The sequence below is a fragment of the Macaca nemestrina genome, chromosome 7 (genome assembly GCF_043159975.1).
Source record: "Macaca nemestrina isolate mMacNem1 chromosome 7, mMacNem.hap1, whole genome shotgun sequence".
NCBI classification, from domain to species: domain Eukaryota; kingdom Metazoa; phylum Chordata; class Mammalia; order Primates; family Cercopithecidae; genus Macaca; species Macaca nemestrina.
The window spans coordinates 29,194,654-29,219,142 of NC_092131.1; the positions used below are offsets into that span (position 1 = coordinate 29,194,654).

Genomic DNA, 24,489 nt, shown 5'->3' on the forward strand with positions numbered 1-24,489 from the left:
CCCCAAGGTTTTGTGAGTGTGACTGAGTCCTTCTTTCATCTCAAGTCTCAATTATTACATCCTCGAGGAGTCCTGTCCTGACCACTCAGTCTCCTGGAGACACACTCACTATCTCATTGATTCAGTTTGGCTGTGTCCCCACCTAAGTCTCATCTTGAATTGTAGTTCCCATAATCTCCACGTGTCAGGAGAGGGACCCAGTAGGAGGTAATTGAATCATGAGGACAGTTACCCTCATGCTGTTCTCATGATACTGAGTAAGTTCTCACAAGATCTGATGTTTCATAAGGGGCTCTTCCCCCTTTTGCTTGGCACTTATCCTTGCTGCTGCCATGTGAAGAAGGGCATGTTTGCTTCCCCTTCCACCATGATTGTAAGTTTCCTGAGGCCTCCCCAGCCATGCTGAATTGTGAGTCAATGAAACCTCTTTCCTTTATAAATTACCCAGTCTCAGGTATGTCTTTATTAGCAGTGTGAGAATGAACTAATACACCCATTATTCTCTTTCATTTCCTTCATGCTACTTATCATTATCTGAAAGTATCTTAATTATCTGTTTTGCATTTATTCTTAGTCTCCTTCAACCTAATGTGAATTCCATAGGCTCATAGACTTTATACATGCTGTCATTCACCACACACTCCCACTCTTTGAACAGATTTTATGACAGAGTAGGCATTCCATGAATATTTACTGCATTCATGAATAAGTAAATGAGTGGCATGCTGTTGACAAAATGAATATAAGCAGAAATTGGAACTTTGGAACAATAATTCTATCACTGATGTTCACAAATACTTATTAATTTATTGACGAATATTTCCCATCTATTCCTGTGTCAGGACCTACGTTTAACTTCAAAGGGAACGTGCAATCATCTATATAAATCCTTGTTCTTGTCTTTTAGAAGCTCAGTCTATTGAGGAAACATATGAACACAATGCATATTAAAGTGCAATGTGATGAAGACTATAATAACAATTGCAATGCATTGAAGTTTTGAACTGAGGGCTATAGGAGCATATAATAAAGTACTTCTAATTTAAGCAAGGTAAAACAAGAAAACAATTCCACTAAAGTGCTACGGATACTAGAGTTCAGAGTCTGACATGCAAATGTAGAGGGTTAAAGAGTAACCATGAGGTGGGAGACATCAGAAGTATGTACCATCCTCCCAAGAAGTTTTTCATTGAAAGTAAGGAATGAGCTAAGGTGTAAATTGAGCAGGAGACAGTATCAAAGAAGTGATTTTGAGTATGTCTCTAGCTGAAGGGATGGAGCAGAGGAGAAAGGGAGATCGAAGATTAAGAAACAGAATCTTTAAAGGGGCTAAATCTCAAAAGATGCAAAAGAGGAGGGGAAAGTTCATTCTGTAAGATGGCAGGGAAGAAGGTAGCAATGAAAATATTTGACGATAAGTCTTAAAGTGGAGAGAAAGAAGCTTAGCAAGCATTACCTGAACAATTTATATTTTCCCTACAGAGTATGAGCTAGAACATCTGCTGATATCGGCTGTTGAGGGAAAAGCTGAAGGAGAGGGAAGGAGGAGAATTTTATTGGTTGATAATTGGTGTGCAATGTTGCTGCCCTAAGCTGCATCTTCACTGATTTGTGAAGTGAAAAATGTGTCCTTGTATCTCTCTTGAAATCTATGCAGAAACTATTTGTGGCACACTCTCTACATGAGGAACAGAACACAAGGTTTCAAAAGTACCATAACACTAATGGAATAGTCATTTCTGCATTTGCAAAACAATTTTTGAAAACATAAGCTAATTAATTAGCTCAATGATTGTTTTATCCCTGTAGGTATATGTGTACAAGGACCAGTGTTTTTTTAATCTCCTTTGAGGCATTCAAAGACACAAGAGATTCTGTCTCAGTAGGAATGTTGTGGTAGATTACATTTGCTGTAAATAAGTGACATTTTTAGAAAGCAATGAGTTCCACTGAATTTATCTTGACGAGCAAAAAAAAAAAAAAAAAAAAAAAAAGCAAAGCTAAATAAGTGATTCCCAAAATCAGACTGAAAATTCATAAGAAGTCTAAATAGTAGCTGCTCCTCATTTGGGTGTTTTGAAGGCATTAAAGGCGAATAGCTCCAACTTCATGGAAAATATTAGGCTGGAACAAAAAGAAAAGATGTGCTGCCCATCTCAAGACGAAACTATTTCACTGCTTGACATTTATACCAAGAGCAGCAACTTCCCTCTCAGGTTCCATGATGAAAATCATTCCTCCATTAGCAGGTTGAGCAATATCAATTTGCCCAAAGTGGGAAATCAAGCAAAAACTGCCTTCCTCTCAGAACAATCAATGGCAAGGTGAAAGAAATAGGTAATTGTATCTAGTCTCCCAACAGAACATTTTTGCCTGATTAAATGACCTTTCCTATGAAGTAGAGCCTCTAAGTGGTAGTGAGAGACAACTCCTTACAGTAAGTTTAAACACAGAATCACCAACGTTTTCCAGAGGAGCTTCCTTTTCTTCATCACTAACTCTTATGACTGACTTGGTGGAAAGGGCAGCAAAGTCAGGATGTTGACAGTATTTACATCTCAACTCCAACACTTAGAATGTTGTAAATGGGAAAGACAGTCACTCTCTTTAAATTCAAGTTAGTAACAATCATATAATCCAACCTATAAGTTTTTTTGTGAGAACTAAATTGGGGAATAAGTAGGGAATAAGTTTGAAGTACATAGCACCATGTAGACACACAATTCACATGTGTTCACATTAAGTGTTCAATAATTGCTAGTCTTTATTGTTGCTGCTATGATTATAATTGCTGTGGTTGTAATGGTTTTCGAGATGATCAAGTAAAGGACTGAGTAAAGATAAATTATTGTAAGTGAGTAATAGGTGATGATAGTGGCTGGGAACCTCAACTCCTACCACAAGGGCAACCCAGTAAATGTCTGTGGGACATGTAAAGCCAACTGATTTACAGATTAATGAGGAAAGTCTTTCACACGATGAACCTGAGCTAATCAATTAGCCTTATTCTTTCTTTGCAGATAGGTCATTCATCGTAAAACTATAGATCTATCAGAAAGGAACTGATAAAATCAAAACCACTCATATGATTCCAGAATCCCCTCGATAACCTCAGCAAAATGGTTGCCCAGTCTCTACTTGGATGCCTTGAGTGTTGGAGAACTCATTACTTTGAAGGTAGTTTTTGACAGCTCTCACTGAAAGTTCTTCCTTATGTTAAGTACCCAGCTTCCACTCACTAGACTTAGTTTCTCTTCTTAAGGATATATGGGCCACATTTTATCCCACTTCCATAGGACAGTCCTTCATGTATGAAGACAACTCTCAAACCTTGGGCACAGGCATCTTCACTTTTCAGGTTAAATGACCCTGGTTCTATCAGTTAAGCCTTCTTACGTTAGGAACTTGAATGCCTTAGTTGTTGTGTGTGTGTGTGGTTTTGTTTTGTTTGTTTGTTTGTTTGTTTTTAGAGCTCAGCTCTAAAGATGTTCTAATCTGTCAATTAGTTATCATGTTAAAGGCTCATGCCTGTAATCCCAGAACTTTGGGAGGCTGAGGTGGGTGGAACGCTTGAAGGAGTTTGAGACGAGCCAGGCCAACACGGCAAAACCTCTTCTCTTTCAAGCATACAAAAATTAGCTGGGTGTGGTGCCACATGCCTGTAATCACAGCTACTTCGGAGACTGAGGCATAAGAATCACTTGAACCCGGGAGGTGGAGGTTGCAGTGAGCCGAGATAGCACCACTGCAGTCCAGCCTGGGTGACAGAACAAGACACTGTCTCAAAAGAAAAAAAAGCTTATTTTCCCTTTCCAGTAATTATACTAGCACATAGTGACCACAATGGTAATAATAATTATAAATAAAATTTTCTGAACATTTTCTACATGTCAGCTATTTGACATGCATGATCTCAATACAACAACCCTATCAAGTAGGGTTGTTCCCATTTAATAAGTAACAGAAGGTTCGGTATGTTACCCAGCATTATACAGCTACTGCGAGTAGAGTTAGGCTTTGCAGCCAGACACTCTAACTCCAAAGCCTGCTTTCTTAACCAATAAATTACACTGCAGAACTGTTACCTCCTTTGTTGTGTAGGTCAGACCTCTATTATTCAACCTCAGATAACACAGATACACAATTTCTATCATTTTTCGTCCCCACCATCCACAAAGTTAACAAGCCATGTTCTCTTATATCTCTTCAAGTCCTTAATATAAATGTAAGACAGAACTTTGTGCCATCTTACAAAAACTTCCATATAGACCAAAAAATTCCACTTAATCAGGGCCCGTTGGTATTTTAATAGCTTGATAGCTCTTGCATCCAAACCCTATTGCTCCATCTTATTAATGAGAATATCACAAAATGTGTCTTCAAAAACTTTGCTGCTATTTAACTAGATGAGGTCCATGGTACTTTTATGAATCATCAGTAATACTACTAAATGAATATATGAATTTGGTTGATAAGATATAGCTTTTTCTTAGTGCTCTTAATTAGTGATGGCAGTTATATTGATCACTCTTTTCTCTGCTGTGGGCTCATATATTCTGTTAATATTGCACTCCAAAATCCTACCCAGATTTCAGTTCAACTCATAAGTTCATTGTTTGCATTATCCACATTTTTCAATTGTCTAGTCTTTAGGAACCTTCTCTATTCACTAGCATTCCTCAAAAACCACCAAGTATGTTTCAAAAATTGTATTTACAAATTCTCTCTGTATCCTGGGATAGCATTCATCTGAGGCAGGAAATTTGAGTTAATACAGAGCAAATTATCTGATTTCTAAGATGCTCCAGTATTACATTTCCTACTTTTGTCTGTGTTTCCTTGTCCAAGGACCTATCTTTTTGTCAGCAAAAAACAGGAGTAAAATAGGAACATGAGGAATTCTGCTACATCACCTAGGGCTTCCTGCTGCAAATGATAGAAAACAGAGCCGCAACTGGTTTAGGCAACAGAGGTACTTTATTTAATCACGAGTGGAAATTAAGCGGTAGTCTAATTTGAAAAATGTTTAACCCAGGGCCTTCAAAAATGTCGCTAAGGCCTAGTTTCTTCCATGTTTTGGCTCTGATTTTCTCCATCCTGGCTTTGTGTTTGGTCTCTGTGGTGGCAAGATAGTGGCTAGAAGCTTAGTTTAACACCACTCCAAGTTCTAGCCCAAAACAGGAGAGAGCTGTTTCCCTACAACATACAGACAAAAGTCCTGAGTCTGTGTGTTATGGATCCAAATTGGTTTAGGAGCTCACCTATGAAGAAAGCAACCATAACCAGGTGAATAGGAGTCCCTAATTGATTTAGGGATCACATGCTCACTAACGGAGCTGGGAGTGGAGCAGGTGCCACTGAATCATGGGATTGAGTATGAAGGGAATAAAAATCAAGAAACACATATCAGATGAAGGCATAATGAATACCCAGTTGCCAAATACATATATTTTAATCTACTTCTCCATCAACAACCCATCAACAAATGCAGCAAATCCTTCTTTAGTAATTTTATTGTGGCACTAACTGAAGAACTACTCTCTGTCATAGCACTGAAACACCAAAGATCTTTGAGACCTCCATGCTCCTCATTCTTCCTTAGGCCCATACGACTTTTTTACAGCCACCCTAAGCTAAATGCTTGCACCTGGTTCCTACTGAAATAAGCTTCAAATGTATCCCTGTCCCCAGTAGCTCAGGGTTTTGCTCCTTCTTCCTCTGTGCCTCTGTATATTATGAGTCCAAATTGCATTAGAAGCCCACCTGTAAAGAAAACAGCCATGACCAGGGGAATGGGAATTGACTCACATTGCCAATCTCTCTCTTTCTCTCTTTCCTGCCCACAGAAATTCCTTGTAATCCAGAAAGTAATCTCTTTTCCAGAAGATTCAATCTATCTTCTTTACAAAAATTTCATTCTGAAATTAAGTCACCCGACATTGCCAATATTTGACTTTTTTTTTTTTTTTAATCCTCACACACAAAAAAATGGCAGTTTTGTTTTCTGAGACAGAGTCTTGCTCTGTTGCCCAGACTGGAGTGCAGTGGCACCATCTTGCCTCACTGCAGCCTCAACCTCCCAGGCCCAAGTGATCCTCCCACCTCCCTCCAAAATACCTGGGACCACAGGCATGTGCCACCATGTCCAGCTAATTTTCTTAATGTTTTTTGTAGACACACAGTCTCCTTAAGTTTACCAGGCTGGTCTCCAACTCCTGGACTCAAGCAATCCCCCCACCTCAGCCTCCTAAAGTGCTAAAGTTATGGGCGTGAAATACCATGCCCAGCCAAAAATGGCCATTTTTTTTATGGTCAACCCATAAAAAAGCTCTATAATTTACTAGAGCTGCCATAACAAAATACCACAGACTGGGTGACTTAAACTACCAGAACTTATTTTCTCACACTCCAGGAGGCTGGAAGTCCAAGTTCAAGGTGTCAGCAAGGTTGGTTTCTTTTGAAGCCTCTGTCCTTAGCTTGTAGATGGCTATCTTCTCCCTCTGTCTTCACATGGTCTTTCCTCTGTATATCCATGTCATTATCACTTCTTGTAAGGACACCAATCATATAGGTTGAGGGCCTATCCATATGACCTCATTTTATCTCAGTTACTTCTTAAAAGGCCCTATCTTCAAAAATAGTCACAAACTAAAGGTTAGAACTTCAACATATGAATTTGCAGAGGACATCACTGAGCCTATGACAAGCCGATAGATAGCTCCTGAGATGCAGTAATTGCTTTTTCTTTTCTTCTTCTGCCACGTTCCTCCATTTCCTCTGATTTGCAACTTCATTTCTTTCTACCCTGCTCAACTCTTATTTCTCTGGTCAGCTTTTTGTATTGATTCTCCCATTCTGTCAAAACGCTCTTATCTCCAAACCCACAGAGTGCTTTTCTGTACATCTTCCTTAATGGAATAAAACTTACCTTGCTACCCAAAATCTAATGAGCAATAATTTGTGTTTCTATGCGACATTTACAAGAAGGTCTCTACAGTAGTGTGCATTTGGATTAGCAGGGATTACTATCCTCATTTTACAGATCAAGACAAGGATATCCAGAGAAGTTGTATAATTTTCTAATTAACATTAGAACTGGACCTGGTAGCAGGCCTTTTTAATTAAACTACATTGGACTCCTAACTTCTGCACGTTTTTAATTGCAGAAATGGTGAAGAGCAGTAAGTGGTTCTTTGGCCTGAACTAACTGATTTTGTTTCAATTAATAACATAAATAACAACTTCATTAACATTTGTATAGTATTTTGTATTTTATAAAACACCTCCATTGTCTAATCCCATTTGCTCCCTACGTAAAAATACATGAAATCAGTATTAGTCGCTCCCTTTATAGATGAAGAAACCAAGGCTCAGAGCAGTCGAGTGGCTTGCTAAAAGCCATGCAACTGGCAAGGAACAAGTCTAGGCAAGACTCATACCCTGGGCTTCAGCTTTTGAAGCCCACCCTCTTCTCATGTCTCATGTTGATTTTAAAAGCCTCGCTTGGGCTTTACTAGCCCTACGCTGCACAGTAGTCTTCATGATAGAAAAAAAGGAATATTTAGGCCCAATGCTATGACCTGAATTCACCTGCTTACAGAGAGACATTTATCACCACCTGAGCAATCAGGAAGGCTACCAAAACAACAGCTTGGGAAACAAATGAATTAAAGAAAAAGGGAACAGGGAAGGGGAGGAGGAAGGACAATGAGTAAGGAAGCAAGAGGACAACTCAAAAGAAAATCCAGAGAAGAAATTAAGTGATAGCATGAGAGATAGCAACAAGAGACAGCAAGCAAGACAGGGTAAAATAAAATGAGTATTTTTTTAAAGAAGAAAAAAAGCAACAACAAACACATTATCCCAAAGCCCGCAGGTGCCAGCAATTCAAATAAACGTATAGCAATTAACAGAATTAACACAGCCTTAAATAGCTTGGCTCACCAGATGTGGACGCCTATCAGGGTTCTATAAAATGTAAAGTTATTACAGATTAAGCCATTAATCATCTGTTCAGAGACTATCTCTGGCTGCAAAACTCCATTCGGTTTTAAATGGCTAATAATCACAAAGGGATGTGGAATGTAATGTGCACAATGATGTTCTATCCAATCCTTTTTCCTTTAAATATGTGTTCTATTCTCTCAATTCTCCTGCTCTTCCTTCCTCCCCATTAGAGATGCCATGAGAATAGAGAGATGAGAGAGTCCAGTCTGTCCCAGAGGTCTCAGTGGCACTTACGCTTCTCCACATGGGCAAATGGAGGAGTGTCAGATTGAGGAGAAAGGAGGATGGTGTGGAAAGAACCAAATCAAACTACACAGAAGGTCCAACACGTGGGAGGATACTGTGATGGGCCTGAATAGCCTAATGGGGACCCTACTCATGTAACTCAGTCTTGGTTTGGCCTTCCTGTATTTCATTTGTCATTGAACAGCTCAGTAATGCCAAGGACAGAGGAAAAGAGAAATGCATGTCCTCTCAGGCAGGGTCTTTGGAAACTGAAATTGGAGTCAGAAGGTAGCAGTTTTGTGTAGAAATTTTAAAATTCAGAGAGGCAGGCTCCAATCCAATGCTGAAGCTCAAGGACCACCTTTTCTTTTCTTTTTTTTTTTTTTTTTTTTTGAGATGGAGTCTTGCTCTGTCACCCAGGCTGGAGGGCAGTGGCGCGATCTCAGCTCGCTGCAAGCTGCACTTCCTGGGTTCACGCTATTCTCCCACCTCAGCCTCCCTAGTAGCTGGGACTACAGGCACCCGCCACCATGCCCAGCTAATTTTGTTTTTGTGTTTTTAGTAGACATGGGGTTTCACCGTGTCAGCCAGGATGGTATCAATCTCCTGACCTCGTGATCTGCCTGCCTCAGCAGAGTGCTGGGATTACAGGCATGAGCCACCGCGCCCAGCCAAGGAACCACCTTTTCTATCCCTGATCTTCAACTTCCTAGGACAAAAACATACATCAGCGGAAAGTGGTAGATGAATTAACATTACTCCTCAAAGAATGAAGGCCTGATGGGTAAGATGCCAATCTGACTATGTTCTGCTGCTTAAGGTCCTTCAATGGCTCCCCCATTACCTAGAGAACAAAGTCCAAGGGTATAGCATGAAATGAAGACCTGTATGACATGGTCCCTACCTCACCACAGCTACCAGTCCAAAGCTCCCAGTCTTATAATTTGGGCCTTGAAATTAGCAAGCTGTTTGTATGTTCCTCACCCAGACACCAGGACATGCTCTACCTCCATGCCTTTCTCACCCTGCCCCTCATCCTGGAGCACCTCTTTCCCCATGCTTCCATGCTCCCCTCTACTTGGCATCAAGCACCTCACCTTGGGATGCTCCCTGAACCCCAGGATGTATTAGGTCCTTCTCCTCAGCAGCCACATTGTAACTAAGAATGTCTCATGTTGTGCATTAACCGCTATTTATTGCAATTATGTGTGTGTCTGCCTCTCCCCACTAATGTGAGTTCTTCTAAAGCAGGAACCATGTTTGACTCATATTTATATTTTAGCACAGCCCTTGGCATATTATAGGTTTGGGGGATATATTGTTTGCTATGCACTGAATGTTTGTGTTCTCCAAAGTTCATATGTTGAAATCCTAACCCACAATGTGACAGTTTTAGGAGGTGGGGCCTCCAGGAGGTGGTCATGAAGGTCATGAAGGTCCCTCATGAGTGGGATTGGTGCCCTTATAAAAGGGACCCTAAAGAACTCTTATCCTCTTTTTTTCCGTGTGAGAACACAATAAGAAAACAGCAGTTTGCAAACTAGAAGAGGGCCCTCACCAGAACCTGATCAGGCTGGCATTCTGTTCTTGGACTTCCAGCCTCTAGAACAGTGAGAAATAAATTTCTGTTGTTTATAAGCCACTCAGCCTATGATACTTTTTAATAGCAGTCTGGACTTATACATTGTTCATCTAAACTCCACCAGATTTCAGAGCTCCATTCATTTATTTATTTATTCCAGACATACTTATTGAGTGCATTTTTTTAATGTCAAGGTCCATTCTAGGTGCTGGGGAAACATTTATAAGCAAATAAGACCTCTGTTCTCATGGAATTCACATTTTAAGAAAGGAAAACATAGTGTCAAATAAATGGCCAAAGGCAAAAAACAAAGTAATCATTGAGGGCAGGCAGGATGAGTTATCCCTATTTTTGCATTACGAGAGAATTTATGTAGGGCAAACCTCAGAATAATGGGGTTTTTTTTCCTGACAATGACTTGCTCATATGAGAAATATAGAGATTCCATGTGCTAATGGATATTCACTTACACTTATATTTCTATTTATAAACTATTTTATACAATGCAATATATAATCCTTAACAATTATTATAAGCAAAAACATTGTATTTTGTAATGCTGTATGGTTTCACTTTTATGTACATCATTTCATTTTTTTTCTTAAGAATGCAAAAGAAGTTTTATTATCTCCTTGTTATGGGTTAGAAAACTGAGACTGGAGTAAGATCAGTGACCTTATTATATAGCCAGTGATAAAGCTAACATTCCTAAGCAGATTTTCTGATTTGAAGCCCAGTATTCTTTTCATTATACTTTGATGCCTCCCTCACAGCCTTTTCTATCCCATTTTTCATAGAGGAACTTCCAATCATTCCTCTTAGCCTTGCTGAGGCTTTCAATATAATCTTTTTCTCATATCTGATAGCTCAGGAGGAGGGAGAGAAGATTCTTGAAAGATTCACCCACTGCCATGTCAAGATGTTCTTTAATCATCCCAGGTAAGTCAAGTGGTCAATAGTACCTAAGAGCATTCATTTAGGAAAGGTATTTATTAATGTACAATCATGTGATTTCACTCAGCAAATATTGACTGAGAGCCACCAAGTGCCAAGAACCATTCTAGGAGCTGGGGACACAATAAGAACAAATATGAGACAGACACACTAAAACATGAAAAGGAACAAGATGCTGACTTCGTGATATTTAAGTGGACACAAATCTTATATTGATAACCAACGTGTGCAGAGAACTATCATAGTTTGATGACAATGTGGATGCTTTGTTGTGGCTTTCACATGGGTATGAGGTTAGGAAGTACGCACATGAGTAATATCCAGTCCCTTTGGCACAATCATGGAGCCAGAACTTAGTTTTTAGGTGTGAAGTAATTACAGTCCCAACAACAAAACCTGTTTTGTGCCACACACAAAGCAATATTGATGATCTGGAGCAGAAATTGCATAGGCCCTTCGCCATGTCCCTAATTTGAAGAAAATTACACATAAAATCACTTAGTTTCATTTAGAACAACTTAAAGCCAAAAATGGCGAGAGAAGATTTTTTTAAGGCAGCAAGAGGAAAACGAAGGGGAAGAAGGGAGTGTGAAATAATTAGAGACTGTTCTATGGTTTAAGTGGGTGAGTGGGGTTTATCAGGTAGTTGAATCTTAACATATCTGGAAGCCTTTGATGTTAACTGATTTATCTAAAACAAATACCAAGAACAAGAGAAGTATCTCCATAGACCTGCCCACAGAAAAGTGAAGTGTAATTATTAAATGCAAAGAAATAACATATTAGCACTACGTTAGACTCAAAGTGATCTGTTCAAGGTACTCAGACAAATAACAAGCCTTCCGAGTGCCTTAGAAAGACTATCATGCTGTACAGGGAAAACAGATGGGGCAGGAGTTTATCAAGTTCTAGCTTTGCCTATCATTTCCGTTAGTGTTTCGAACTTTCCTTTTTCTAACTTGGTCTGAATTTAAATGCATATTTGTGCTGCTAGCTAAGATAAGGATATATTGTTATCACTGATTATAGTTATTTCTATTATCGACACTGTTTTTCAGAACTGCCTTTAACTTTTAAGCTATTCAGTAATACTTCTGACAGACTTTTGAAGCTTTCTGTTCTCTGGACAGCAAAAATATGTGTGTGTGTGTGTGTGTGTGGTGTCTGTCTGTCTGTGTTTGTGTGTGTCTGCGTGTGTGTGTGTGTGTGTATTTTATTTTCTTTAGTTTCCACATGGATAAAGTCATCAGAAACATCTTTGTGTTTTTATGAGACTTGTTTCAAAATGTTCCTTCCTGATTAATAGATAGAAGATTCGTGGTTGGGAAATTGTTCCTTTGTCTCTAAGTATATAATAGAGAGGTAGCTCAATACAATTGTGTATAGGAGAAAATTAATCCTAAAGGCCAGACCTAAATCCTGTCCTGGAGAAACTTCATGCTCAGGACCATTGCACTACAAAACTGAATGAGCACTCCACAGCAACCAATGCCTCATTCATTCCTGAGCCATGTCCTTGGTAACAAGAATGTTGCAGTCTTTTTCTGATGAGAATGCAGTTCCAATGTAGTGTGATTTAACAATGTTTAAGAGACTTTCAGGGTTCATTAGACAGTGCATAGTCTATACCTTTATTCTATCCAAATAGGAGTAAATCCCAGGGAGGAAGGGCTCTATGCCTACCATAATTCCATCAGAAATGACGATGAAATCTCTGAAGCCAGCAGAAGCCTAGGTAACATCCTGCAGAGAGATAATAGCACTCTTTGGGTGCTCCTCTTATTTCATTCTACAGGCTGAGAACAATACAAAGCTATAATTGGATTTTCCCTCCTTTATTGTCTCTCTTTTCTACCCTTTCCTCTCAATTTGCACATGATTTTCTACAACAAGGCCTGCCTCAAATGTCACTCTTTCTCTAAAACTGACTTCCACCTAAAATTTATGTTTCCTCTACTCAATTACAGCATTTAGTTCTATGGCACTGAGCACTTGCTCTCCTATGCTATACTTACTCACTCACTGATCTCATCTCCCTTCCTCCAAGACAAAGCCTTGGAGCATGCAGATCATGGCTTAAAAAGAGCCACCAAGTTTAGTTACAGCACAAAAAAAGGTACCCAATGATTATTAGATAAATGGACAAACAAATTCTTATTATGCATCTATGTGCCATGCCTAACAGACACAATTTCTGCCTGGACAAGGCTCACAGGGCAGTGGCATGAATGAACGCATGGACAGTGCCATCTCATATACAAATGATGCTCAATAAATTTCAAATAACCGTAATAAGAATAAAACATATGCCCTGAGAGGAGACTCATAAGATGTCACAAGGGATTGTTATCTACAAGAAGGAACACTGTTTGCTTCTCAAGAAATGTCCCGAGGGAGATGGTATAGATAACTTACGCAATCAAGCTTAGCTTAAACAAAATGTGCAGTGCACTGCTTTGATGCCACAGTGTTCTGAAAGAGCTCTACCAAATTAAATCTGATTCTTTTTGCCTCAACAATTGACCTTAGAGGTTGCACTTACACTTGGCTGAAGCTCCTTTTGCTCTCAGACAGAGGTGTCAACACATCAGCTACAATGGTAATAAATGAGTAATGGCAAAGTCCCACTGTTTTTTCACAGCTACTAGCTCTCAGAGAAGAAGAAGAAGAAAAGGAAAAACCAGTCTTCTGAGCCTTAATGTTACATTATAAGAATTTTCTTTCATCTCAAATAATGAGACCCTTGGGAACACCAGGCTTAGTGAAGGTAAAATAATACATATGTTATATTTTAGACAGGGCACACAACAACAAATTGAGCTACTTTTAGCTAGAGCTTTCCTATTTGCCAGGTCAAACTCACAAAAATCAAACTTTACACTCATCTAGTTCCTTGTGATTTCAATGGCCTTTCACCTGTGTGATTGCATTTAATTTATAAGCACAGCCATCTGTGGGATAAGAGCCTCAATTTGTTAGATAAGGAAAGAGAACCACAGGGTATTTGATATGGTTGGCTGTGTCCCCACCCAAATTTCATCTTGAATTGTAGCTCCCACAATTTCCACCTGTTGTGGGAGGGAGCCAGTGGGAGGAAGCCAGTGGGAGGTAATTGAATCATGGAGTCGGGTCTTTCCCATGCTGTTCTCATGATAGTGAATAAGTCTCATAAGATCTGATGGCTTCATAAAGAGGAGTTCCTCTGCACAAGTTTTTCTTCCCTGCCACCATGCAAGATGTGACTTGCTCCTCCTTGCTTTCTGCCATGATTGTGAGGTCTCCCCAGATATGTGGAACTGGGAATCAGTTAAATCTCTTTTCTTAATAAATTACCCAGTCTTGGGTATGTCTTTATCAGCAGCGTGAAAACGGACTAACACAGTACTAAATTGACAAACCCAAGGTCATGCAACCAGCTTAAGCGGGAATGAAAATGTAGGATACCTACTTTCAAGTCCAAGGTCGTTTATGCTGCAATCTATCACTTCATAGATTTGTGGACAGATCCAGTCATTGATTTAGACATGTCATTTGTTTATAAATGAAACAATCACATGGTGCATTAAATAGAGTTGGGTGAACTTTACCTCTTTAAGGCAGCCCATGAAGTTGTTGCTGACAGGGGAGCCAGGCAAGTCAGCGGTACTTGGGCTTCCTCCCACGTAGAAGAAGTCGTCCGAGCCCAGCATGGTATAGTCCTCTTGAGTGTAGCCCGTCGTGGTAAGAATGCCATCCACAGAGATTGTCACCTGGTGGAGGGACATAGGGACAAAAAAAATCCCAACAATGACCTTACGATCCTAACATAAGGCAGTGGCTTCCCCTACTTGTGGCATCACTTTCATTAAGATTTTCATGAGGTATACTTTCTAATTTGATTTGATTTTGGTATGTGCAGCCAAGTTCCATTTTCTGGTCTGCCTCCCTGGGTCTCAAGCCTTCAGTATTTCCCTGCAGACTCATGGAAGACTTTGTTAGAATTTCCAAGCCGGGCACCTTGTTCTACCCATTGCAATCTTTACACAGTCAGGCTAGAAAATGGAACCATCCTCAGACGATATCACTTGTCTCAGTTCATTGCTAAAATGATTGCTTATTTGTTACATGATTGTTATTCATGGTGGTAGTGAAAAACAGCAAAGAAGACATTTGATGATGAAGTTTGTTAGGGGTTGGTCTTTGGTTGTTGATGGTTTTGTTTTTCCTTTTTTCTTTTCTTTTCTTTTTTCTTTTCTTTTATCTTTATTGTTATTAATATATTTATTTTGGCTCACACCACGCTGACAAACATGCATTCAGGGAGGGAAGGAGAAGGGTCTTGATTCTGATATGGTCATGGATGATACATGCCATGGACTGCCCCAGGACACCAACCCCTACCCTCCCTTGGCTCCCATCACCACCTCCAAGGGAAGAAATGACCCAAACCAAAAAGGCAACTCTAACAACAACAACAAAAGGAATGATGAGGAATAATAACCAAAACAATAAAAATAATAATGCCCACAGAAAAGAAATAGCACCCTTTTACCCAACATCCATGAAAGGAGCAGAGGGCAGAGAGAAACGATGGGGCCTCAAAGCATGCACACACCATACACCGATACACCCGTGCAGAAATCATCTGGAACCAAGAGAGAAGGCGGAAGAAAAACAAAACTGGGAAAGGGTGGGGAGAAATTAGGGAAAGAATAAAAATCCACTTCACACTTACATGCATTGAACAAACTGAAGAACAAGATGGAAGTGAAAAAAAAAGCATTCAAAACTAAAAGGTAGTCTTTTCTCTGCCTGCCACCTCCCTTACTAAATAAAAGAAAAGAAAAGAAAAGAAAAAGTCCAAACCCAACCCCAAAATATATGAAAGATGAAAGGAGAATGAAGAGTGGGGAAAAATAAAAGAGAAGAAAGTGAAATTGGGTTGATGGTTGGTAAGTTGTTAGTAATGAGGAGGAAAATGAGGAAACAAATTCTGATGTAGGTAGGAAGATTCACGAGACAGGAACATGCCATGCAGAGTTTGTATGGAGAACAAAACTCGTGGATATCCTTTTGGCCACGGTAGGGGAGTAAGGTAAAAGAAGGGTAAGAAAGAGTCTAGGAAGTTGAGTACTTTCCTCCCCAGATCACCTGTGGCAGCCGTGGCCACATAAAAGGGAAAGAGAAAAGGGACTAAGGAGTGGGAAAGGAGGAAAAAAAGAAAAGAGGAAGAGTAAGAGGGAGAGGAAGGCACAGAAAGCAGAAAGTCCTCACTATAAATCTCTGTTGTCTCTAGTATGTAACTTGGAAGTTGTAAAATAAGAAAACAAAACAAAACAGATTTAGCCAAATGGAGATACTTTAAAAAAAAAAAAAAGAAAGAAAGAAAAGCATTTTTGGGGGGGAAAAAAACTGAAAACTAGAGAAAAGAAAACCTTCCCCACAAAATTCAACCAAATATCATTTTTAGGACAAGTGCATCCCCTTCCATTTTTTTTTTTTTAAGGAAAAGAAAGGCTTGCATTTAATTGAACAAAAATCTTAAAAGAAGAAATGAGTCTAAAGAGGATAAAAGGGGGGGTTGGAGAGGAAAACGGGGGCAACACACGGCAAACCCAAAAAAAGAGACAATAAGAATGATATCTACCAGACAATGTAGTTTGTTTACCATAGCGTGTCCGATGCCTGAGTGCTTTGCGGAGAAGGGGGAAGAAAGGAAATTAAAAATTGTGAACAGAACGATTGTTAATTAAAAAAACTAAAAACAAAGATGAGTCGTTAGGGTGTTAGTACATTAGTCGGTTAGTAAAATGACACATTGCATGAATGATCTTGTGTTAGTTTCTCAAAAAAAAGGCACCCGACACAGAAAAAGAGAGTGGGGGGAAGACAATGAGACCAGGACTCTATGGAAAACCACGCCACCTGGGGCACAGCCAGAAAAGGAGCTGCAGTCTACATGCCATGGCAGCTCCCTGCTTCTTCCAAACCTCTCTCAGACCAGACCTCACCCGCTACAATTAGCACCATACTTACTTCCCAAGGACTCTTCTGAATGGACACCGCCCACTCCCTTCCCACCCTCTAACACAAACCCATTCCACCTCTTCCGAAAGGAAAGACCCCAACAGGTACCATTCCACATGTAGATAAATAGATACAAAGAACTGAAATACAAATATTTTGGGGTTTATTTTTTTCACATCTGACTATGACTACAAGGTAGATAAATGATCATGACTTCCTCCCAAAAAGGAAAAAACTTAAAACATTTACAGATCAAACCTAGCACAGAAAGTCTGCCTTATGTAGTGTACTCTAGGTTTCCATGGATAATTAAACATCTACAACCTACTTGATTTTTGTGGATATGTGCAACCAGAGAGGAACATTTTTCTTTCAGTTTAGAATTAATAGAATGCATCAAAAAAGTTAGAATCTTCTTTATTAATCAATAAGGTCATCAATTTGTTTACTTTGCCAGAATGTTTTGGAATCTCTTTCCCCCAATTCCTCTTGAACAATGCTTTTCAAGCTTTTATGTAATTTATTGTATGGATAGGAGGGAAGACTGGCAGGTTAAACATGATTAGAAAAGCCCTCTGGAAGACTGGAAGACTGGTAACCTCAGTTTTGTGTTTGTGGTTTAACAAAAGTTAACACGTAGAGGTAAAGCCATGAAAGTTATAGCCATGACCTTGGAGTTAGGCAAGGTCAAGGACCAATTACCACCCACTACCACATACAAACACACGAATTCCTCACTACCTTGGTCCCTAATCCCAGTAATAGTTTGCAACAGATACAGGTAGTCCACATTCCTTCCTTTAATTGTAAGCCATAATAAAATACCTGGCCTTGGTCCTGACCTGGCTTAAAGGCAAAACCATGAATAGATGATCATGAAGGAAGAAATGAGGAGAGTTCTGCTCCATTTGGTAGTAAGTACTCCAGCAAACCCCAGGTAAACTTTACTCAGATGAATTTTTGCCATAAAAGCCATTCAATCTTACCAAAAATATGAATGAATAAGGCTGCTATAAGTTTGTTGTCAAATATTTATGGAGCTATTTATAGTTTAATTGAAATAGACAGGAATGTCCCACCATTCAAATGTATCCTAGGCAACTCAAACAGATGTTATAAATATTATTTTAATGGGCAAAATAATAATCTTACATTATTCACATTAAAATAATTGAATTTGCAAAATCAACTTTGCTTTTCAGAGATTTTCCTCTTTCAATAAATTGCATTTGGTTGCAAAATTTAGTCAGAATTTCAATGAGGTTCAATTTTAGGTTCACTTTCTCACAGAAGATTAATACTCCCTCTGCCAAGAAATACCCCCAATACTGTAGGGCCTCTGTACCCCTGTCTAGCACAGAGAATTGCACTTAGCTGCATCCTTGGCACCAGACAGATGCAGTCACCTTTGAAACAGAATGCTCAGCCTGTAGATCATGTGCACGTCACAGTACGTCTATACCCAGACCACGGATGAGCTCATAATCCTTCTGGAACATAAGGTGCTTTGCATATTTAGCCACCACACATGGCTGCAGAAGATTGTAATCACCATTTTGCAAATGGAGACTGTGGTGGAGAAAGGTCAAATGGCTTGCCCAAGGGCACAGAGCAGAATTGGGCCTTAGAGCACGAGGGGCAGGGGCGGGAAAAACATCCAGGGTGGTTTTCCTCTAGCCGCTCTGATTAAAACAGCACAAACAATATTTGAATTACAGTTTGGTTTATCTTCTCTCCATTTAAAGGACTTAAGTGGGCCTGATACTATTTTAGAAAAGTGTTTTTAGTAGAAACAAAAGTGAGCCTTTCACATGAGAATTGGAATCATTCCAGAATGGCAAGGAAGGGTGGTGGGAGAGAGTTAGAGAAACAAATTGGTGAGAACCATGACCTGATTGTGTTCTGAAGTACATGAAAAGTCTCTCCTCCACTGATTAATGCCTAAAGGGTGTTATTTTGTACCTGCCAATCAAAACTAGCAAAAGGTTGTATTTCACTTTCAGATCTAGTCTTTGCAGCTCACATGTAACAAGCCCTTATGTATCAGCAAATGGATATTTGATTTGGGTTCTCTTGACAGTTGAGACGTTCTCTCCTGGGTAAGTATGGATGGGGAATGATGAAAGAAGATATTAGCAATAGAGTTCTTTGGCCTTAGAGGAAAAACACAGAACAATATTCAAAAATATCAGATTCATGAATGTTGAGATGATTGGGGACTCTAAGTCTTATGTCATTTGGTATTTTTACCTGAGATAACTGTAATCTCCCAACAGGATGGCTTCCTTGACATACCTAAGTGTGGAAATGTGTTTCAAATGTGTGCCAGCCTATACCATTTGTTTAGCATTAGTAAGGAGTTACACTTTTATCAAACAGAAAACATAGGCAAACACCTATCATTTCTTATGCTTTCACATTGACATTAGAAGGCATTAGATCAATCATATGGCAGAAGGAAATTTGGTAAGCACTTTTTGATAAGCACTTCAGAAAGTATAGTGTTTTCTGGTTAATAAAGCCTGGATACCATCCAACTGGGTATAATGACAGATTAGCAAATAGGAAAACCAAGTAACAATGGCAAGCTGGAAAAGTCAGCCTCAGCACAGACTTTGATTTTTATAGGAAATGGTTTTCTTTCACTGACGTGGGCTGATGAGGTATTATTATTGTTATCATTATTATTAGTCATGAAATTGAAAACAGCTTCACTTGGCTAAGGCTTTCTGAGAATGTTGTCACCTGACGGAGGTGCCTGCTTAGAATCGGCAAGCGATGGGACTTCCCAAGCACGGACAGAACCAGGAAGGGCTGCTCCAAAGTTGACTTTTTTATTTGGGTCCTTCCACTTTCCAGGCCTCCCAGTCAACTGAAGAGTCTCGGAGGGAGAGACAGGGGCAATAGAGTAGGACCGCCGCATCAAGGAACAGAGAAACAGAGGAATTCAGAAAGATCCCGGCTAATTAATTCCAAAGCTAGAGATTAACGTAAAAGGAAAAAAAAAATAGTTGGGAAAGGGTAGTAAATTAAAAGAGAAAAAGGAAGACTTTTTCTGGAAGGAATTAAAATTATGGCATTGTGGCAATGGCTAACTTAATTAAAAAGAAAAACATATATTCAAAGAATGAGGAAAATCTACGAAACTGCAGAAACAAAATGCCGTCTCTAATTGAATTTAACAATAATACGATAAGATTCAAATGTAATTAAGAAAATGATAAAAGGAAAGCAGAATAAAAGGAATGAAAGTACTTACAACTTTTATTATCTATACAACTGATTTTTTTTTCTTAAATAACAAGCACAGAGGGAGAATTGAAGTATGCGGAGAAACATATTTTAATAATTTTCCATGTGAAATTGCGAAGACTGGGAGAAAGCTAGACTTTAACATATCTATCCCTGAATCTCCACCCCTCTCCACCTCACACCCGTCACCTGCTTCACAAACTTACTACCCAGCCACCTAGGATGAGCCTTCCAGGCATTCTCTCCCCTCAGCCATTACCTGCCGGAGGTTGCGTGTCACTTTGACATCATGCCAGGCGTTGTCATTGAATTTTCCATTCACTGGCTCCACAATGGCCTCAAAGGCCCCGGACCCCAGGTTAATGACCAAGGAGACCGCACCATCCTTCAGAGCCAGGTTGACATAGTCAGCCGACTTGCCCGTGTGCAGGATGAGGCCGTTACGCTGCCAGGTCTTAAAGGAGAGGGTGATTTCATCACTGCTGCTCTGGATCGGGTTCTGAGACAGGTCGTAGCACAGATACTCTGAGCCTCGGAAAGTGGCCACATTCTCCTCTCGAGCTATAGGAAAAGAAAAGAGGAAAGAAGTCAACACTTGTCTGGCAAGAGTCAGATCTATGCAAATACCAAAGAGAACACACCGCAGGGGTACTGCCCCTGTTCTTGTGCTAATACCAACACAGCACTCCCTTCCATTCTTCCGCAAGTCATATATCGAAACACCCGGGAAACCAGCAGCAGGGGTGACTGCAGAGAAACGACGTCCACACGAGGGTAGAAGACAAACAAGATGGTGCAAAAGAGCTTGCTGCCTTTCTTTCACATTTTCTCAAAGAAAAACCTAAAGGGACGTTTCATGCAAAATGATCAAGTGAGGCTCAAGTTGCTTTTGCTTCAGGAATTGCTTTTAAATGCTCGTAGAAGAGCTGGTTTAGAATGGATAATTAACTGTTCTGACAAAGGACTCTTTAGCTTCAGGTAGCTTTTATTGACCAATAACTAAAAAATCAATTACCCTGAAAGATCTGGCTCTGATTTTCATCCATCAATAACTCAGCTAACTTTGGTTTCTATAGTACAGTCCCAAGCCCCGTGGAACATGGCTGGGTTGTTAAGCAGGGGGTTAGACCTGAGCAGGTGATATAGCAGGTAAGGAGAAGGGAAGAGAATGAATTTGGTATGTTTTGATAAGACAGCAATACCACTGTTAAACTCAAGACTCTCTGCTCTAGGGTATCCTGTTTTAGATGACCCTGGTTGGACTATCCTATGGCCACAGAACTAGGGTTCCACGGGGCTAATATGGCATTCTCTTCTTCCCCACAGAACTATCCTTCCCCACGGAACTAGGGTTCCACGGGGCCAAGATCGCATTCTACTGGAGCCCATATTCTCTTTCAAGACAATAGTTCATAGACTGGGACCTTGTCATTGCCCAGTCAAAAAACCTTAAGCCTGTTTTTCAGGGCTTGTGCAGGCCTCTTCCCTGGATCCATCTTTCTTTTTCCTTCTTTTTCTTTTCTTTTTGAGTCTTGCTCTGTCACCAGGCTGGATTGCAGTGGTGTGATCTCACCTCACTGCAACATCCGCCTCCCGGGTTCAAGCGATTCTCCTGCCTCAGCCTCCCAAGTAACTGGGACTACAGGCGTGCAACATCATGCCTGGCTAATTTTTGTATTTTTAGTATAGACAGGGTTTCACCATGTTGACCAGGATGGTCTCGATCTCTGGACCTTGTGATTTGCCCACCTTGGCCTTCCAAAGTGTTGGGATTATTGGCATGAGCCACCACGCCCAGCCCTGGATCCATCTTTCTAAAGGCAAACCATACATCTTGCAAGGTCTGAGGAGCAGCCATGGGGGACTACTTGCAGAAATGTGGATAGGGCTTGTCCATGAGGCTGGGGCATGATATAGGACAAAGCCAAAGGTGGGAAGAGAAGGGAGCAGACCATAGGCTGAGGACTAGGTGTTGGCTGGTTCCCCCTGTGCTGCTATTTCCCAATGCAGAACTCCAAGGAATCCAAAAATTCTAAATTTGAACCTGGCTTTCCAAGTAGTTATAAAGGTATATTTGTCAAGGTAAGAGGATGAAATATATTTTCTTTAATTATTTGTTTTTTCAATTTATAATTTTGACACACAGTGTTATGAAATTCCATTTGTCCTCTTGCCAGATAGCCTTACTTAGAATGGTCTAACTCATACCAGAGTTGGTCAAAAGCTATCAAACGTACCTCATTACCAAAAGAAAATGGCAACAATAGTTGAGATATACAGTTTCCCTCTAAAGATTGGAGGCTACAAAATAAGGTTGAAAGAATTCTATTTTCCCTGCCGGAACTACGATCCAGGCTTATTAACCAAAGCCAAGTCCGCTTCAGCTCAGATCTGTATCAACCATCACAGCCCCAGGTAAACTTCTTAGGCAAAATAAATATTTTCTCATCATAAAGTAAGAGCTGTAAAAAGGAGACGCTTTTATAATGTGAAGAGACTGCTAGCCACTACATATTGTTAAATTAATCTTAGCATTATGAGATCATTAAAACATCAACCTCAGCTTCATACTCCAGGGAATTAAAGAAGAGATCAAATTTCTCTGTGTGTTTCAGAGCAGCCCAGTCATATGTGTCTACCTGCATATGTCTGCTTGCACACACACTGGTATAAGCAAAAGAGACCTGTTCACCTATAAATGCTCACAGGGTAGCTTGCACATGTTTAAGTAGTGAGCACATAACGCATGCTGGATTTTAGCAGAAATAGCCCCCCCAAAATAATAAAGCAGAGATTCAACACTGTCTGCATGTTTGAAGTAGATCTATCCAATCCCCTAGTGTTCTGTCTATTGTCATGATCTCTCCCCTCATTTCTGAAGAAACATCTTTGTTAAAATGCAATTGGATAAGCCCCTGTTCAGGAGACCTGGAGGTGACCCAGATCTAGAGTAGAAGGTGACAAATCAAATGGCGTTATCACAACTAAGCTCTTTTTCTACAGAGCCAACTACTGTGCACGTCCTTGGCACCACAAGTGGTATATTAATGGGTGTCTTCTATAAACATTTAAGTTATACCTTGTGTGCCCACTGAACTGAGATAAATGAGCAAGGAAAGTAGTGCCTATAAAGAGAAGCTTAAATTAATCATCCAGTACCCTTCAAAGGGGAAAAGTTTGACACAGAACAGCAAGGCACCAGATATTATTTAATGTGCTACATGGTGCTTAATATTTTTTATATAATTAGAGCAAGGAGTCTGTCAAAATAATAAATTTTAGAGCTATAAGGGATTTTAGAGATGGCCTGATTTAATGTCCTTATTTTATTATGGAAGAAATTGATGACTAGAAATAAGTGAGTTGCCCAAGACAACACAGTTAGTTTGTGGTACTCTGGGCTTGGGGCATGTCTGGGCTTTTCTTAGTCTAAACATTCATTATCTTCCCTTTGCCCATCACTCTGGACATTCCAGATGCTCCTACTTGTCTTGTCAAAGGCCACAAATGATTCCATGGAACGGTACATTGACTGACAAACCATCCCAAACTTTGAATAAACTGAGCCAGAAACCAATTCCTCTCACCTTACATGAATCACTCATTCACCAAAAGAAATGTTTCCCTAGATCTGTATTTAAAGCAAAAACACTTCTTTTATGTGGGAGGCCATAGAGGGAAAAAATGGCATCAGTGTAGAGAAGAGAATATCACCATAAATAAATAAGAACTAAAACCAATGTGAGGAAGAAAAGGCCTATGCAAATCACATGCATATTTATGCTAATCTCCATGCAAATACACCGATGAAGATTTTATGTGGCAAAGTGCCTTCCTTTGCAAATATTTAACAGAAATTGCTGTAACCATTCACAACCTTCCCAATCTTTTCATCCAACGAAGAATTTTCTCAGTTTACCTCATCCCTGAGTCAGAGGAGGCTACCAAGATCAGCATTACCCTGTCGGGATATCTCCTCCATTGGTCAACAAACAATAGACAACTGACATATTCTCTCTAAGTCGTATCCTACATAAGCAAATTTATATCATTTTCAAGTGATAAAATAATTTTCCCCTACACGTTATGTTGTAAGAGGCACTAGAAATGCATAACCCAGCCTTTTTTTTTGAGATGGAGTCTCTCTCTGTCACCCAGGCTGGAGTGCAGTGGCGCGATCTCAGCTCACTGCAACCTCCGCCTCCCAATAACTCAGTCTCTAAAAGAGCATATCAAGGGCTAGAAAGGAGAAGGAGAAAAAAATGAGGACCTTGAAGAAATCACTGTTTTGTACACTTGCACAACTGACATGATTTTTCTTATAAGACCCCCAATCTATCTTAATTTCCTTCTAGTAGCTGAGACTCAACCACTCTCTTTATCACCTTGAAAATCACACTAAGTTGACAGTAAGGGTAACTAAAACGGGCAAAACCAAATAGTGACAAACATGCATTTCTAAC

The 24,489-nt window shown here is 39.9% G+C and overlaps 1 protein-coding gene across 15 annotated transcripts in view; it reads right to left on the bottom strand.

Moving 5' to 3' along the window:
• Window positions 1-24,489, bottom strand: part of LOC105495829 (neurexin 3) — a 1,710,602-nt gene that overhangs the window by 1,195,033 nt on the left and 491,080 nt on the right. For 8 of the 15 annotated variants that reach the window (XM_024797314.2, XM_024797313.2, XM_024797308.2 and 5 more), the window contains 2 exons: window positions 20,286-20,587; window positions 14,356-14,517 (listed from right to left, as the gene is read on the bottom strand). In XM_024797314.2, the coding sequence (XP_024653082.1) occupies window positions 14,356-14,517; window positions 20,286-20,587 (464 nt within the window). Of the gene's footprint in view, window positions 1-14,355; window positions 14,518-16,415; window positions 16,440-20,285; window positions 20,588-24,489 lie in introns of all 15 variants that reach the window. The other 7 variants (XM_024797315.2, XM_024797311.2, XM_011765651.3 and 4 more) reach the window with 1 other exon arrangement.